The 16,070-nt window shown below is 39.2% G+C and overlaps 1 protein-coding gene across 1 annotated transcript; it reads right to left on the reverse strand.

The window, feature by feature from the left end:
- Positions 1-5,431: 5,431 nt before the first annotated feature.
- On the reverse strand, positions 5,432-10,657 carry LOC124264886 (INO80 complex subunit C-like). Its single transcript, XM_046699664.1, has 5 exons — positions 10,560-10,657; positions 9,585-9,701; positions 8,538-8,646; positions 7,533-7,600; positions 5,432-5,822 (listed from the first exon to the last, which is right to left on the reverse strand). Exons 1-5 carry the CDS (start codon positions 10,644-10,646, stop codon positions 5,691-5,693), a joined length of 513 nt encoding a protein of 170 aa, XP_046555620.1. The 5' UTR covers positions 10,647-10,657; the 3' UTR covers positions 5,432-5,690.
- Between the last annotated feature and the right edge of the window lie 5,413 nt (positions 10,658-16,070).

The raw sequence follows: 16,070 nt of genomic DNA on the forward strand, positions 1-16,070 counted from the left end.
ATACGCTCATATTTGAAAGCAGTGGGTAACGGAAATTGAAATACCCACTCTACATTCATAATACCCACTCCAAAAAAAAATACAGTGGGTACAGTACCCACGTGAGCTAAATCTTATCTGGAGCTCTGATTCCTTTACACCTTTTCATGTTGCTGTGAATATTTAATCAAATATACTGAAGGGGGAAAAAACCATGAGAAATAAAATTTATTAGAAATTCATAATTTATTCTCAAAGTCAGTTTGGCAGTCTGGATTAATTCCTGAAATAATCACCTGTCTCATTACTTTATTTCATCAGTATATATTGCTGTCTGCATCGAGGCAGTCCCCTCAAATCAAGCACCTGTTTACGAGCAATACTTTAATAAACATCCTTTTCATTTGCTGCTTGTATCATTATATAGCTATGTTCAAGGCCCTCAGCTGCTGGTGGCAGTGGTGTAGCCAAGTGGTTAAAGCGTTTGCTCGTCACTCCGAACACCCGGGTTCGATTCCCACATGGGTACAATGTGTGAAGCCCATACTCACTCACTCATGGCCCATCTTGTATTTTAACAAATTCTCCTTGGTCTGAGACACTTGAGATACAACATTATTATTTATACATATCTTGTATTCCAACAAGAAAATGTATTCTTTGACACACTGTGGCAGCACACTTTATTTTGTTCTTGTTTTATTTTATTGAAATGTCTCATTATTGTACATAGCGTTTGTGCCATTGCTCCATTTTGGAATATCATTTGTTTGTATTATTTGTATGTTTGTGTTATGCGACATTGATATAGGTGACAGCTGGGGATGGATGTAGGTGACAGCTGGGGTGGCTATCACTAGAGATCACAGATTGATAATCATTAACTAAATATGGATGGATTATTGAGAAATATCAGAAGTAATTTTTAGCAAAGTGCCAAAACAATCCAAAAGAAATCAAATATTTCAAATGACTGGTGACACGTTAATGCATGGATTACTAACAAAAACAGCATTCTGAACATATTTTAAAAGTGGCCCATGAATTCATGACAATAGCATTGTCATTTGTGTGTGTAAATTATAAGTTTATTTTGCCACAATAGTTAATTGAACAGCATTTAGAAGTGATACACATAAAGGTGAGAATTTATGGACGTCAATTCTTCAACATGTGTTATTGTTGCTCCTGGTACAGGAGTAAGACTATACTCCAAAGCATCGTGTTCCTCAAATAAACAAATTGACATCCATAAATTCCCGCCTTTACAGGGGCGGTGGGGTAGCCTAATGGTTAAAGCGTTGGCTCGTCACGCCGAAGACCCGGGTTCGAATCCCCACATGGGTACAATGTGTGAAGCCCGTTTCTGATGTCCCCCGCCGTGATGTTGCTGGAATATTGCTAAAAGCGACGTAAAACCAAACTCAGTCAGTCAGTCCCGACTTTACAATAGTTCATGTATTGATATGATCTTTGTTAATAATTCTTCCCATTGACAATATTTTCAATTATCCATCTCTTTAGCCAGCCTTAGCTACAACAAACCGAGACATGCCTTCTGTTACCACAAAGTTGTGCCATTTTAATAATTTTCATGACAATATGAGGGAAAATCTCGTAAGAAGTGAATACATTTTGGAGTATTACATTGTTATATCACTATATTGTGAAGGGTATATCTGCCAGAATAACACAAGCTCTAGGTGGTGTATTGAGCTATTTGTACAGGTTTTAATTCTTTTTGTAATTAGAGATGTAAATCTGATGTCTAAGCCATCTTTTACTCAAGTAACAACTGTGGTATTTGGGGGTTTACTCAGTAAATATAACACTTGCTGGGATTCAGAGTTAGAATTGGTCCCAAGCAACCTGTGCCAGTCTAAAGGGTCAACAAAATGAATTAGAGGACAGGCATGATGACTTGGTTAAGAGTTGCACTTCAGAGGCATGATGTTTCAATATCAGTCAGTGGGGTGTGTGGGTTAACAGTTCGTACATATCAAGCGTGCCAATCATATCCTGAGACATATCACAGGAATAATAAATGTTCACATTTCAAATGCACTGATCCTATCCTGAGATATATCACAGGTATAACCAATATACATGTATATCCTTGTAATCATATACCCTTGAGAATCAAGTTTAACATCTGGGTTAGAACGTGATTCCAGGAACCAAACTTACCAAAACAGCTGGTACAAGGTTCCAGTGGTCAGGTTGCCGACGAGATCGATGCTTGTCATTGTATCCCAGTTGAGTCAATGTGATATTCATAAAATCACTGGATTGTCTGATCATTTACAGACCACCATCATATAGGTGGAATATTACTGGGTCCAGCATTAAACAGTCCTTGTAACTAGAATTAACAAGTACAGACACTTTTGTGCCTGATTAAATTGATTTTGCCAAGCTTCGCCTTATTCATATCACCGTTTGTTATGCTTTCGTTGCAGCTGTTTGAGATTCAGTGCAACTGTTACATCATTATATTGTAAGGTGTTTAATATTATGGTTTGATGGAGACGATGAACAAGATAATTAAATATTACTTAATTTATTCGCTTTTGTAGAATTAGAATGAAACAGTTTTCGTGTTGATTGCATTTTTTCCCTGGGTAGAAAAAAATCTATCCAGATATATTTCATCAAACAAACAGAACCATGTTTGTTTTGTCATACTTCATCCGATAAAACATTGTCATGTTTTCATGTATCTTGAGTGAAGCCTATTTATGGTGTACCTGTCGTGATGTTGCTGAAATAATGCTAAAAGCGGCGTAAAACCAAACTCACTCTGAAGTGGCATTCATTTCATAATATGCATTTCAAATAATAACATGAAAAATGTTAGTATTATACCTATCCTGCCATCTGAGACAAAGTTTATTGTATGTATACTGCCTTGTGTTGTGAGACACAACCTATGATTGAAATCCATTATCCATGAACTATTTTTGTGTGGTGAAGTAATGTTTCTCCCCTCCTTTTTTTTTCTAAATAAATCAATTCCAACCTGGGTTTGCCCTTGTTTTATTTTCACGAAGCCCACCTGACGTATTTAGAAATTGCCTTTGATATGTTTTGGCGTTTGTGGAGTCGTATAGCATAAATACAGATAGGCATGTTACAGAAATCTGTTACATGTATGTGTAAAAATAACTTTACAGACTGTTTAATGATTAGCACACAACATCCACAGACAACATTACAATATGGTGATATTGTTCTGTGCAGTACAGCAATTTAAGCCACTCCATTCTTATACAATCCGTGAAGATCCAGATTATAATCGGTCTTCAGCAACCCTTGCTTGTTGTAAGGGGCAGCTAACAGGATTGGATGGTGAGGCTTGCTGACTGGGTTGACACATGTCATCGTATCCTAATTGCGTAGATCGATGCTCATGCTGTTGATCACTTGATTGTCTGGTCCAGACTCGATTATTTTTAGACCAGCATCGTACAGCTGGAAAATTGCTGAGTGCTGCGTTAAAAAAAACAAAGTAACCAAGTCATCTGATGACATGCCTCTGGATTTGGTTCAGTTTGGAAATCGTGTTTGGCTACTTTTACCACATTTACATTTCATTGCCATTTGATACCTGCTGCACAGTACAGAAGAAAGTAACTGCAGTATTGTTTCAATATCCCAAATCATAAGAAACTAGACCAAGCTATACATGTATACAAGCACTACCCTCAGTTACCGTAGAATCTTGCTATCATAAAAGCAGATTTTTTTTAACATCCCAAATTATCAAAAAGCACCTGCTCACCACCTGACTGATCTGTATACCAAGTTTCATAAAACAATATTCAACTGTTCTGCTATGGAAATGAGCACTTTTTCAACATGAGTCCAATATTTCTACAAGAAAGAAATACCCCTAACCAATATCCAAAATTGTCAAAATGTAACTATCCATCACCCGAATGATCTGTACAGAAGTTTAACCAAAAGCTATTCTAAATGCCCTTCAAGCATCTATGGTTTAGGAATTCTGTACTGGAAACGCAGAAACGGATGGCCACATATGCGGGTCGTTATATCTCTTTGTTTTACATACCAGCAACATAAAAAGCTTCACTCAACAAAAACATTCTAAGAAGTACCATTCTCATGTCCACTTCATATATCACAACACAACTGTTGAACATTTACATCTGGAAATGACAGAACAAGTATCCATGCTAGCATGTTTATTGTACAAAAATACAATCACAATATTTAAATAAAGACAAAATATTTTAGAAACATTGGGTGTTGGCTACCAGATGTCAAAATAGGTTATATGGGTCAATCTGGCGAGAGGATAAGCATTTGGATCCTCAGTGTGCTTGGACTGGGTCGGACTGTTCTGCCTCCATGGCCTGATGGAACTGAGTGCTTGGAGACGGTTTTAATCCTTGGTGTCAAGGTACCAAATCCGGATTCACAAGGTCTCTCAGTACTTTGAACTAAAAGACCCGTCTTCAGAGGTTAGGTGAAATGTGATTTATCATAAAAAACTGTTCCACAGGAGATATTGCTTGTGTGAGATCATATGATACCTCCTAGGGGATATTGTGTTGACAGTAGATTTTGTACAATGCCCTGACAATGCTATGACGTCATGAACTTGATGTCACAATGGTATGACATCGCTGGCAGTACTGTGTTCAGAGATGCACATTTTTCATTGAAAACTAAAGAGTGATTTTTGATGATAAATTGATAAATAGAATCTCACCCTCATATCTACTGATATCAATTATATCAACACTTGTTGATAAAGGTAAAAATATCCTTGGCAAGCCTCGGATATTTGTAAATTTATCAACTCTTCGTGTTGATATGTGGTCAGTTGGTGCTTGGGCATTCTCTTCCCACAGAGGTTACTTGTCATATCTTCCTATAGACCTCTGTTCTCATACGGCCATATTTCCCAGCTCTCGTAAAATCCCCTAGCGGCAAAAAATTGCAACATGAATTATCTCCCTTCTTTCTATCCAATCGAACATGTGTTATATCGACTTAGATATAACTTGACTAATGGAAGCAAACATGGGGCCGCAAGTATCCCTCCTCTTCCGGGGACGGGTGTTTATGTGACACACAAGATATTTAATGGCTAGCTTGTCCGTTGTCAAGGTGGATGGAGGCGCCATTGATCCGCCATTACATGACTGAGTTCTGTCTAGAAGAAAAGTTTGTGCATTACGCATGGGAAGAGGTTCTAGTTTTCCGGAAGCCTACGGAAATTACAAAGGCCTTGCGAATGATCACTTTTGAAACGTCATCGCTGATTGCAACCAATCATGAATCCTGAACACTCGCACCATGAAAGGGCCGTATTAGAACAGAGGTTCGTAAGAAGATATGACAAGTAACCTCTGTGAGAAGAGAATGGTGCTTGGGTACAATGATGCGGAACTGGGTGGTGCGATGAAATGGGATGGGATGAATCATAATCAATATTTTATTACAGTGAAAGTATCAAGACTGCTTATATCTTGTCTCAGTATAACTAAGAAGACATGATATGACATGATTCATAATCTCCAGTAAGCAGTCTCTTTGATCAGCAAATGTAATATTGGAGACAGCTAAGAGTCCACCATCTAATCCACCATTACAGCCCCAGGGGAGTAGTGTATCCTTGTCACGGACATTGTCCTCATCCTCATTCATCACAACATTCAGCACATCCATCCTATATTAGTCTATCATGGGACTGGTGGGTTGGCTTTCCTCAGAGCTAGGTACCCTGTAACAAGATCACTTGGCAACATCCTTGCTCTCGTGAACTCCTCAGCTGTAGCATACCTCATCTTGGTTTGGGGATCTGTGTAGGGAGCCTGCAACATGAAAAGCGTTTTGTTTGCTTAACGCAGAACTCAGCCTGAACATGTTGACGTGGTACAAGTCTAAGAGTGAGTAAGTGAGTGAGTATGGTTTTAAACTTTTACGCCGCTTTTAGCAATATTCCAGCAATATCATGGCAGAGGATGCCAGAAATGGGCTTCACACATTGTATCCATGTGTGGACAGGTCTATCACAATTACCATTTGGTGAAACCCATGAGTAGGTGATGACAAACCAAACACAGTAATCAGGGATGAATCTTAAGATTCTGGCACAGCTAAGGTACACAACTCTGCACAGCATATTCTAGACTAATGAGTGAGTGAGTGAGTTTAGTTTTACACCGCTCTCAGCAATATTCCAGCTATATGGCGGCGGTCTGTAAATAATCAAGTATGGACCAGACATTGCAGTGATCAACAGCATGAGCATCGATCTGCACAATTGGGAACAGATGACATATGTCAACCAAGTCAGCAATCCTGACCACCTGATCCTGTTAGTCGCCTATGACGACAAGCATGAACCCGGACCTTCACAAGTCTCTAGACTAATGCTTAGTCCATGAATATATATAATTTTGATAGTAACAAATAAAACCATTTAAATTGAAAAGGAGCCCAGTGAGTTGGGAGATTGAACCTGGGGAAATCTAGACTTGCTTCATTTAGGTCTTTATCATTGCAGGGAGGGCTAAGCATTAGAGAACATTATGTGGTTTAGGGACTGTGAGACAGACTAAGCATATTCAGGCACTGTGTTTCTGCTTTTGAACACACAACGATCATGACATTTTGTTTTAGAGATTCCAAAAATATAGAAATCTGACTTGTTTTTTTTTTATCCAATATTTCCATGGGTGGCCACAGCAATGAAAGACAACTATGGAAACATTACTCAATTTACTGCAGTCAATAACTTTAGCCACTAGTCCAAAGAGTTTTGTAAATATCTTTTATTTGCTCAGCTAACACTAATCTAAATATCAACCTCACAATAAATGGAAAATTATGCAAAGAGCCAAGAAAGGGCAAGTTGACTCAAAACACAGACTGTTACCAGCACTCAAAATTTGTCACCTTAGATGTTTGGAAGACCTCATTCTCTTCCCACAGAGGTTACTTGTCATATCTTCCTACGTAACCTCTGTTCTAATACGGCCTTTTCATGGTGTGAGCGTTCAAGACTCGTGATTGGAGGCAATCAGATTTAGTTGTGCAATCAGCGACGTTGTTTCAAAAGTGATCATTTGCAAGGCCTCGGTAATTTCCGTATGCTTCGGGAAAACTAAACCTCTTCCCCTGCGCGTTTCGCAAACGTTTCTTCTGGACAGAACTCAGTCATGTTATGGCGGATCAGTGGCGTCTCCATCGCCTTCGTTGACAACGGACAAGCTAGCCATTAAACGTCTTGTGTGTAACATCAACACAATTCCCTGGCAGATGGGGGATATTTGTGGCCCCATATTTGCTTGTGTTAGTCAAGTTGAATCTAAGTCGATATAACACGTGTTCTGATTGGATAGAAAGAAGGGAGATAATTCGTGTTGCGATCTTTTGCCGCTAGGGGGATTTTACGAGAACTGAGAAATATGGCCGTATTAGAACAGGAAGGAATGACAAGTAACCTCTGTGGGAAGAGAATGGGAAGACCTATACCCTCCCCATACATATGTCAGAAAGATGTCTATTTCATAACTTACCTGAAGACCTGATAGGTCAGAGTATTTCTTTGCAGGTTTAAAGGAGGGTGGAGCATCTATTCCACCATCTGTAATGCCAAATACCTTCTTATTAAAAGGTTACTCCAATAGTGTTATTCTTGTAGTGTTTGTCAGAAAGGTAATGAATTAAGAGTAAATGAACTGACTCTATTAAGATTGAATATTATCAAATTTGTGCTTTTCATAGAAAAACCGTTAAAATTCTGTAGAAATTACAACATATCTTCTTTCAGTTACAACATATATCAAAACAGGATTTCACAATCATGCAATATATCAATACTGTACCCGCTCATTTCAAGTGAGACAAAAACTCTAGGTGCTTATGTGAGTCGGTTTTGATCCAACTTATGAACCAACTGAAGATATACTTGAAATATAATTTTAAAATCTGGTATTTACTGTTGAAATCAACTGGGATGCGACTGGCGGCCGATACCTTGCCTTGCACATGTAATACATGTGCTCTGCACATGCTACCTGTGTCCTGCATGTGCGATGCGCGCACTACCCCTCTTGTGAGGAACACATGGTTCATACTGACACATTCTTCACAATCTTCACAATCACATTCTTCGTTTCTAGTGGATAAAACCGCCAAGCTACGAAGCAAAGGGTTGCTGGTTCAAAACTGTGCATCCTCACAATATACTGGAAGTTTTCAATAATGCAATATTTTACGATCGTATTCAGTAATAGTAAGATAAAGTTATATCAATCTTCAAAACTTGTACAGGTAAAATAATTCAGTAAAGGGCTATTCCTCAGAAAATCCCAGGGCATTCTGTAGGAAATCCCAGTGATATCTTGGAGAATGCCTGCGAAACTGCCTGTAGACACTTACTCGTAAAAGGAAAACCTGGCATGGCAATAGAGTCATAGCACTGGAGGGTTATAAAACCTGTTAAACCTACTTTGTAAAATGTCTTATCTTATTGTATTTATCTACTATTTATATTATTGAATTTGTAATGACAAACTTACATGTGGCATCATTTGGTTGCCATGGTAATGAGCGTTCAGCTGCTATGATCTGCTTGAGGTTCTTCCAGATGCGTGTCTTCTTGTTCCCTGCAGCACCTTTACTGGAATGCTGAGATGAAAGGTCATTCACTAAGGGAACATCCCTTTGTTTTCTTTTGTTTGTTGTTTAACGCTGCACTCAGCCATATTGCAACTATATGGTAGTGGTTTGGAAATAATCGTGACTATACTAGACAATCCAGTAATCAACGGGATACGATGATATGCAATGTGTGAACCAAGTCAGCAAGACTGACATTATATACAGTGGAAGCTCTCAAAACCGGCAGCCTTCCAATCCGGCATGCTCTCAATATCGGCACTAGGAGTTGGTCCTGACAGAAGCTAGTTAATTTATGATTATTTACAATCCCTCTAATCCGGCGTCAGTCTATTCCTCATTTCAGCACAACAAAGACCGCCCAATTGACTGTTTGTACAGTAATTAACGCTCTCTAAACCGTCATCCGGTATCTCGTCTCTCCTGTTGATTGGCTGTCCGTATATTAACAACAGTGGATTACCATCGGCTCATTGCCAGATTAAAGGAGTATGGATAAGGATTAGGCCTAAGTAGGTGAGGTAAATTCTGAGTGCCACGTGGCACTTGTATACTTGCTTGATATGGTGAAAGACATCAGATACTTTGCTTTGACAAGCGAAGTAAGGTTATTACTCGCAACACATTGTCCAGTCGTATTTACGGCATAGGGAAGATCATTCTTAGGTTGAAAAGGGAATGTTCTCTAAACCAGCACACCCTGTATACCGGCATTTTTTGCCTGTCCCAACGAATGCTGGTCTAGAGGGCATCCACTGTAGTGACAACCGGATCCTATTAGCCGCCTCTTACGTCAACCAAACGTAACTGCATCTTCATGGGTATCCATTTAGTATCTAGCAGGAAATGATTTCTAAGTTGATTTTATATGATATATTGGCAGTGGTACAGATTTTTTATTGGCACTGTAAAATAATTATGCTGGTTTAAGGTCTTGGCCAACTTACAATGAAGTTGGGGTCTTTGAATACAGCTGGTGTTCTCTCGGGTGTCTCATCTATTATAGGGGCAGGGGTAGACAACTCCAGATCCACAGGTAACTCTCCCTCCTGCGCAATACCAGGCTGTGGAAGAGAAGAAACATTCAGTGAGTTAACAAAGTTAAGAACAGCGGCAGTCATGAGTAAATAGAAAGGAAATCAAATTTAGATCACAACTCTGTTGCTCTCAAACACATTATGTACACTAAGGCAATGCTAAACAGGTTTTCAGGTTGTTTGTACTACTGTCTGTACCTCATTACATTTAATATAATGTGTTCACCTTCACCAATTGCAGATTTCCGTTTTAAAGGGCTAATAAAACTGTCAACTGTTTAATTTTCCTGTGTTCATTCTCATTGATGAAAAGATGACAAAAGACAGATGGGCGCAGTGGAAGGGTTGACTCTCATTGCCAGAGCTACAAGTAAGGTACCTACATATCTGAATAAAATACGCAAACGAAATGCTCATGAAATAAGTATGTATTGCTTGCTTACAAACACACGCGTGAGAGAGAAAAAATAGTGTAACAACAGTGTTTGATTACCCAATATATTCTTTACACATCCTCACGTTTTGCTGCATTCTGTAATTGAAGCAACACCAGTGCGTAGGTACCCTTTACGATCCTTAGGGTTAGGGGTAAGGGTTAGGGTTAGGGAACCCCAGCAGCGCTAATTAATCTGAAAAAGTGCGCCCGGTAAAGTGCAGTACTCCCACCAGTGCTACTTAGACAGCTTTCTGCAAACACCAATAGGTTATTTACGCAGATTCCTACACAACGAAACTTTGAAAGGAACCTAAGCTGTGATATGCTGATACCTGCTCGTCACATGCAATCATTGCCCAACTTCGGCAGGTCATTCTACCTCTATCCGTACGAAGTATCCGTATGAAGTAAGCCGAATTCACAAAACGTCTACGTCTAAAATGACTCACTGTTCCTGGTCGTTTCTTTTTCGATGGTGTCGCGCCTGGGCTCGAGTTTTTACTTCGTGATTTTCTGGACTTGCTGGTCGACGCCATGATGGAATAAGGGAGGTAATTGAAAAAAGAACAGGGTTATCCGCCCCTAGTTACTGTTTTGTTGGCACGCGGCGGGACTCGTATGATAACATTATTATCTCAATATGTAAGTAAAGCACTACTTACATTATAAGGATAATAATGTATTAACTGGCCATTAATGACTTCATGTGTCTTTAGAACAGCTTTAAAACAATATAATATGTACAAGTAACATGCCTCCTTACACTACCAGTACATTACTTGCCTCGATAACGGTGTTTTAAAGTCATTTGTGACGCCATTTCATTGTCTGCTCGCTCCATTACTTTTCAGGAATGGGGCGATGTGTACCAATTCAAATTAAAGACTTCGTTTTGTCATTTTGACATTTAATTTTGATAACAGATATATTCCTAATACTTTGAATGTAATTTAAATAGGGTAATAGTACCCTCGTAACTCTCCATTCCTTAAAAATAATGTGGCTCTGCTCCTGTTATTTGTAAGGAATGGCGAGTTACGAGGACATTACCCTCTACAGAATCTACACCAAAACATAGCTCCCCGTTGTAATAAAGAAATTGTTCATACATAAAGTTAATCCTTCCTTAGTACTCCGACTTCGCAACGCCTCTCAAAGAAGTCACCTTGTTGAACGAGCACGGGTACTAGCTGTGATCTTGATTTTACGTCCTGCCCAGATGATATCTGTTTAATTTAAAACCACCTTGTTTACTGTCATCATATCAGAGGTGTATATAAAGATGGGGTATTTGCCCCGACTACTGGTTAATGCATGAAAGATACCTTCAGATATCATGCCGATGCAACAACGCAGTATGAATACACCGCCGTTAATTTGGTCTGCCGTGAACTCTTTCCTTGGCAAATACTCGTTGTGATGTCACTACATTTGGCCAGTATATTATGAATACAACGATGTTGAGTTGTACAGTTATAAAAAGATAGAAAATGTGTAGAAGGTTGCCGGAATGTTGATTATTTCTGTGACGGAATCCATTGCTGTAGATTTCAATATATGTATCACGTTTTTTCCATAATCGCAAGGAAACTCACCATGTTAGGATGTCCACCTTTGTCATCTTATTACTTTTGACTTTCTCAGATATACATACCTAAGTTCGGGTCATCCGACTCCCATTCGACCGATGAAAAAGTACGAATGTATATGTACTTCTAAACGGCGTCGGATTCCTTCTAATAAACATGTGAAGATCCGGGTTAGAATTGATCTTCAGTAACCCATGCTTGTCGTAAGAGGCGACTAACGGGATGGTGTGGTCAGGCTCGATGACCTGGTTGACACATGTCATCATGTCCCAAATGCGTAGATCTATGCTCACGCTGTTGATCACTGAATTGTCTGGTCGAGACAGTCTACTATTTACAGACCGTCGCCATATAGCTGGAATATATTGCTGAGTGCAACAAACAAACCAAAAATGCTGGTATCTTCGACATTCATATATTGCCCCCTTTGTTATGAAAGTTGTAAGATGCTGCTGCAGATAGAAGGCACCAGTCTTTCCTCCGAGGTGATTTGAAAAAGGCGATGCGAGACCACGAGTCTGTTCTGCCGCATATTACCCTGTTCATCGTTCTGCACATGAAAGCTGGGTATAGATTGCATGTTTTTATTCTGTTTCCGACATATACCACACACATCTCTATTACATGTACTTATATCAACCTTTTGAAGTATAACGGTGGTGCAAGAGGAGTCTAATGGTTAAAGCGTTCGCTTGTCACGCCGAAGGCTCGGGTTCGATTTCCCACATGGGTACAATGTGTGAAGCCCATTTCTGGTGTCCTGCACTGTGGTATTGGTGGTGAAACAATACTTACTCACTCTTGATGTATATATGACAACTGCATGATACTAAAATATATAGAACCACAGATACAGTGGGAATCTGGTATTCGAACCGAGAACCATAGGTTTCTGACACTCCTAAGGGACACAACTCTGCAAGGTGTACTCTAGCGCTTTAGCATTCCGGTTCAACGCACAGTTCAAGGTGCATATATGTGTTCAGTATGTAGTATCAGCTATATGGACCAGGGTGACTGTCACACTGTGGGCTTCCCTTCAGACTTGATCAGGCTTGATCGTATTGGATTTTATGTCAAGTTGACAGTTTGTTATTTCGGCTGCATAATCATTCTCAGATATCACTAAGTCACAGTGACATTTGTCGTCGTTATCTGAATTCCCAGTTTGGACGTTAGAACAACTGAATAAGACTTTCATTGATTGATTGATTCATTCATTGTTATCCGTAATCCTAATTTCAACATTTTAAGATTGACATTTTAATGTTCATTCATTCATTTTCATTCATTGTTACCTGTATTCCCATTTCAACATTTACGATAAACTACTAAGCCTGACGTTATAAAATATTTGAATTAGTTTTTTAATAGTTCATCTATCCATCCAACCATTCATCCATCCATCCATTCGTTCATTCCAGTTGGACAACTGAGAAAGTGATAATCTTCTGGCACTGTCGCCAGCCGTGTTCACGCACATACTGTTATTCGAATATGTACCACATCTAAGCCGAAGTACGTAATCACAATCAGGTAATGCTGATGAACACACTTACACAATCCCACGCATCATTGTAGGGATTCAACTGTAGTCAGATTGAACAAGAGCACACGAGTACCCAAGAGTACTCACGGACCAACGTGCGTGTCATATGAGTGGCACATGCACGTGTGACGGGGCAGAGTGAGTGAGTATTGTTTCAAGCCGCTTTAGCAATATTCCAACAATGTCACAGCAGAAATGGGCTTCAGACAATCTACCCATGTATCGAGTCGAACCTGGGTCTTCAGCGCGATGAGGGAACGCTTTAACCACTTGGCTACCCTACCACCCTTCGACCCTACAGAGTTAAAAGACCAAAATATACTACTAAAGAGAACTTAAATTCTTTCAGTTACCATAGTTTATCTGCTATGACAGTTTTACTACAAGATAAATTAAAAATAAATCGGATGTATTTCAGGTGAACTGATGAAGGAACTCTCCCTGGTGTCTCGAAACGTCGTGAGAGAAATTAAAAAGAAGTTTAATCCATAAAAATATCTTGGACATCAATGTACAACTTCTAAATGCCACTGAAAGACATCAGTTTTACTACAGTAAAATAAAAATAAATCGGATGTATTTCAGTACTCTTATACAAACTCTCCCTAGTGTACTGTGATGTCACTCTATAGTTCACGTCATAGGCTCAGTTATGACGTCATAGTTAGACGTCATAGTCCTAACTGCCAGTTCCCCTGATGAAGGGACCTATGGTCTCGAAACGTCGTGAGAGAAATTAAAAAGAAGTTTAATCCATAAAAATATCTTGGACATCAATGTACAACTTCTAAATGCCACTGAAAGACATTATTTCAGTTTCGTTTGAGTGGCATGTTCAATGGAAACGGACTCATTGTCTACAACTTGCAATACGTGTTTTATCACGACCAATCATATCTATTTTCTCCTCAATTTCAACTCATTCCCATTCCCTTTTAAGAAACACGAGGGGCCTTTTGTCCCCTTTCACTAGTCAAACGCATAACTATACTTGTGGAGTATGGGTATGCACAGCATGTACACGTCCATTGTTGTACAAGTCTGGATCTATAATAGCATATAAAGAAGTTGTATTCTCTCGCCGCTCCCTGACACAGTCTTCTTATTGTAAATATCGAGTGGGTGTTTGGTGATGTAAACATACTTGTTGACACAGCGAAAAGTCTTAGTGTTGAAAAGTATGTACAATTCAATCTGACATGCTGTAAACAACCTCTTTGAACTGAGGGGTGAGTGAGTATAGTTTCGCTTTTAGCAATATTCCAGCAATATCACGGCGGCCGACACCAGAAATGGGCTTCACACATTGTACCAATGTGGGGAATCGGCGTTACGTACGAATGCTTTGTAACCACTAGGTTACGTCACCGACCCCTCTTGGAAGTGACCGGGTTCGAATCCCACATGGGTACAATGTGTGAAGCCCATTTCTGGTGTCCCCCGCCGTGATGTTGCTGGAAATATTGCTAAAAGCGGCGTAAACCCAAATTCAGTCAGTCAGTCAGTCTTGGAAGTGATTGAAATACTAAAGAAGATCAAAGGTGGATATGTATTCATAACAGATACATGTTTATAACGTACGTAAATTCGTGGAGGAAGCTTCTATTTTAAGCAGGTCCTATTACACGAAATGATGTCGTCACAAACTGCACATATAATGGTGGCGTTAAAAACACAAGTAACAAGCACGGACTGACGATACCAACTGAGAGTCCAAGTCTTTCGCAACTTTGAAGAATATTACAGCACCACCACGGAAGGTCATGGCTTTCAAGCATTGTACACCCACGTGTGTTGTATCGAACCCGAGTCTTCCTGGTGACGAATCAATGGTGTAAACACAAGGCTAACCCAGCATTTCTGATTAAAAATGAAATACCAAATCATAGATACCATAGATAATCATAGATAATGATAACTGAGGTAATCATTGAGATACGATTTCGTGTTATGGTAACATTAGACCATGAAATATTAATGGAAATACTAATTTTATTATTTTTATCATCATCATCATCATCATCATCATTATCATCATCATCAGCAGCAGCAGCAACAACAAAAACAATGATAACAATACCATTAAAATGATAACAATACCATTAACAACAAAAACATAATATACAAAAATAGATAAATAAATAAATAAGAAAATAAATAAATAAATAAATATGAAGTTGAACACTTTTCCTAAATAAATAAAGACGTTGATGATGGTATATAATACGCTGAAAACACTAGTATTTTTAAGACAAGGCATATTAACTAAAACTACTAGCGGTAGTACACAGTACATACAGTATACATGTATATGGCAGTCTGGCCACGGCAGTGTGGTTATTAGGCTCTAGTAACGCTGATGAAAAAAGGTATTACTAAGCATATCGAATTGCGCAAGTGGCGCATAGAGGACGATAGATTAAGACGAAGTACCATGCTTCGTTTGTTAGGCGTCATAGTCTCACTGGAAGCAACAAACAAAGTCAGTTATCAGAACATTTTTGTGAGGAGAGGTGCAACTGTTTGTTGTTTGGTTGTCATGACGACCAACTTCAAACTTACCGCGGGACACCCTCAACCTGATCACCGAGTATAGACGAAAGCCGATTTGGGGCCTGTGTGGTCAGTATATGTACTTATATTTAATGCCCTTAACATGTATATTCCATTAAAGTTTGGTCCGATGCAGCTGTAATATGAAACCAAGACGCCAGGCCAACTTGTTGTGGAGTGAAAATGGGCATTCTGCCCCACTCTTGTTACCTCCCCTACATATTCAAATTTTAGAATTTTGAAAATACATTTTGCAAAAATCAACGAAA

The sequence above is a fragment of the Haliotis rubra genome, unplaced genomic scaffold (assembly GCF_003918875.1).
Source record: "Haliotis rubra isolate DU_JTF1 unplaced genomic scaffold, ASM391887v1 Scf95, whole genome shotgun sequence".
In the NCBI taxonomy this organism is placed as follows: domain Eukaryota; kingdom Metazoa; phylum Mollusca; class Gastropoda; order Lepetellida; family Haliotidae; genus Haliotis; species Haliotis rubra.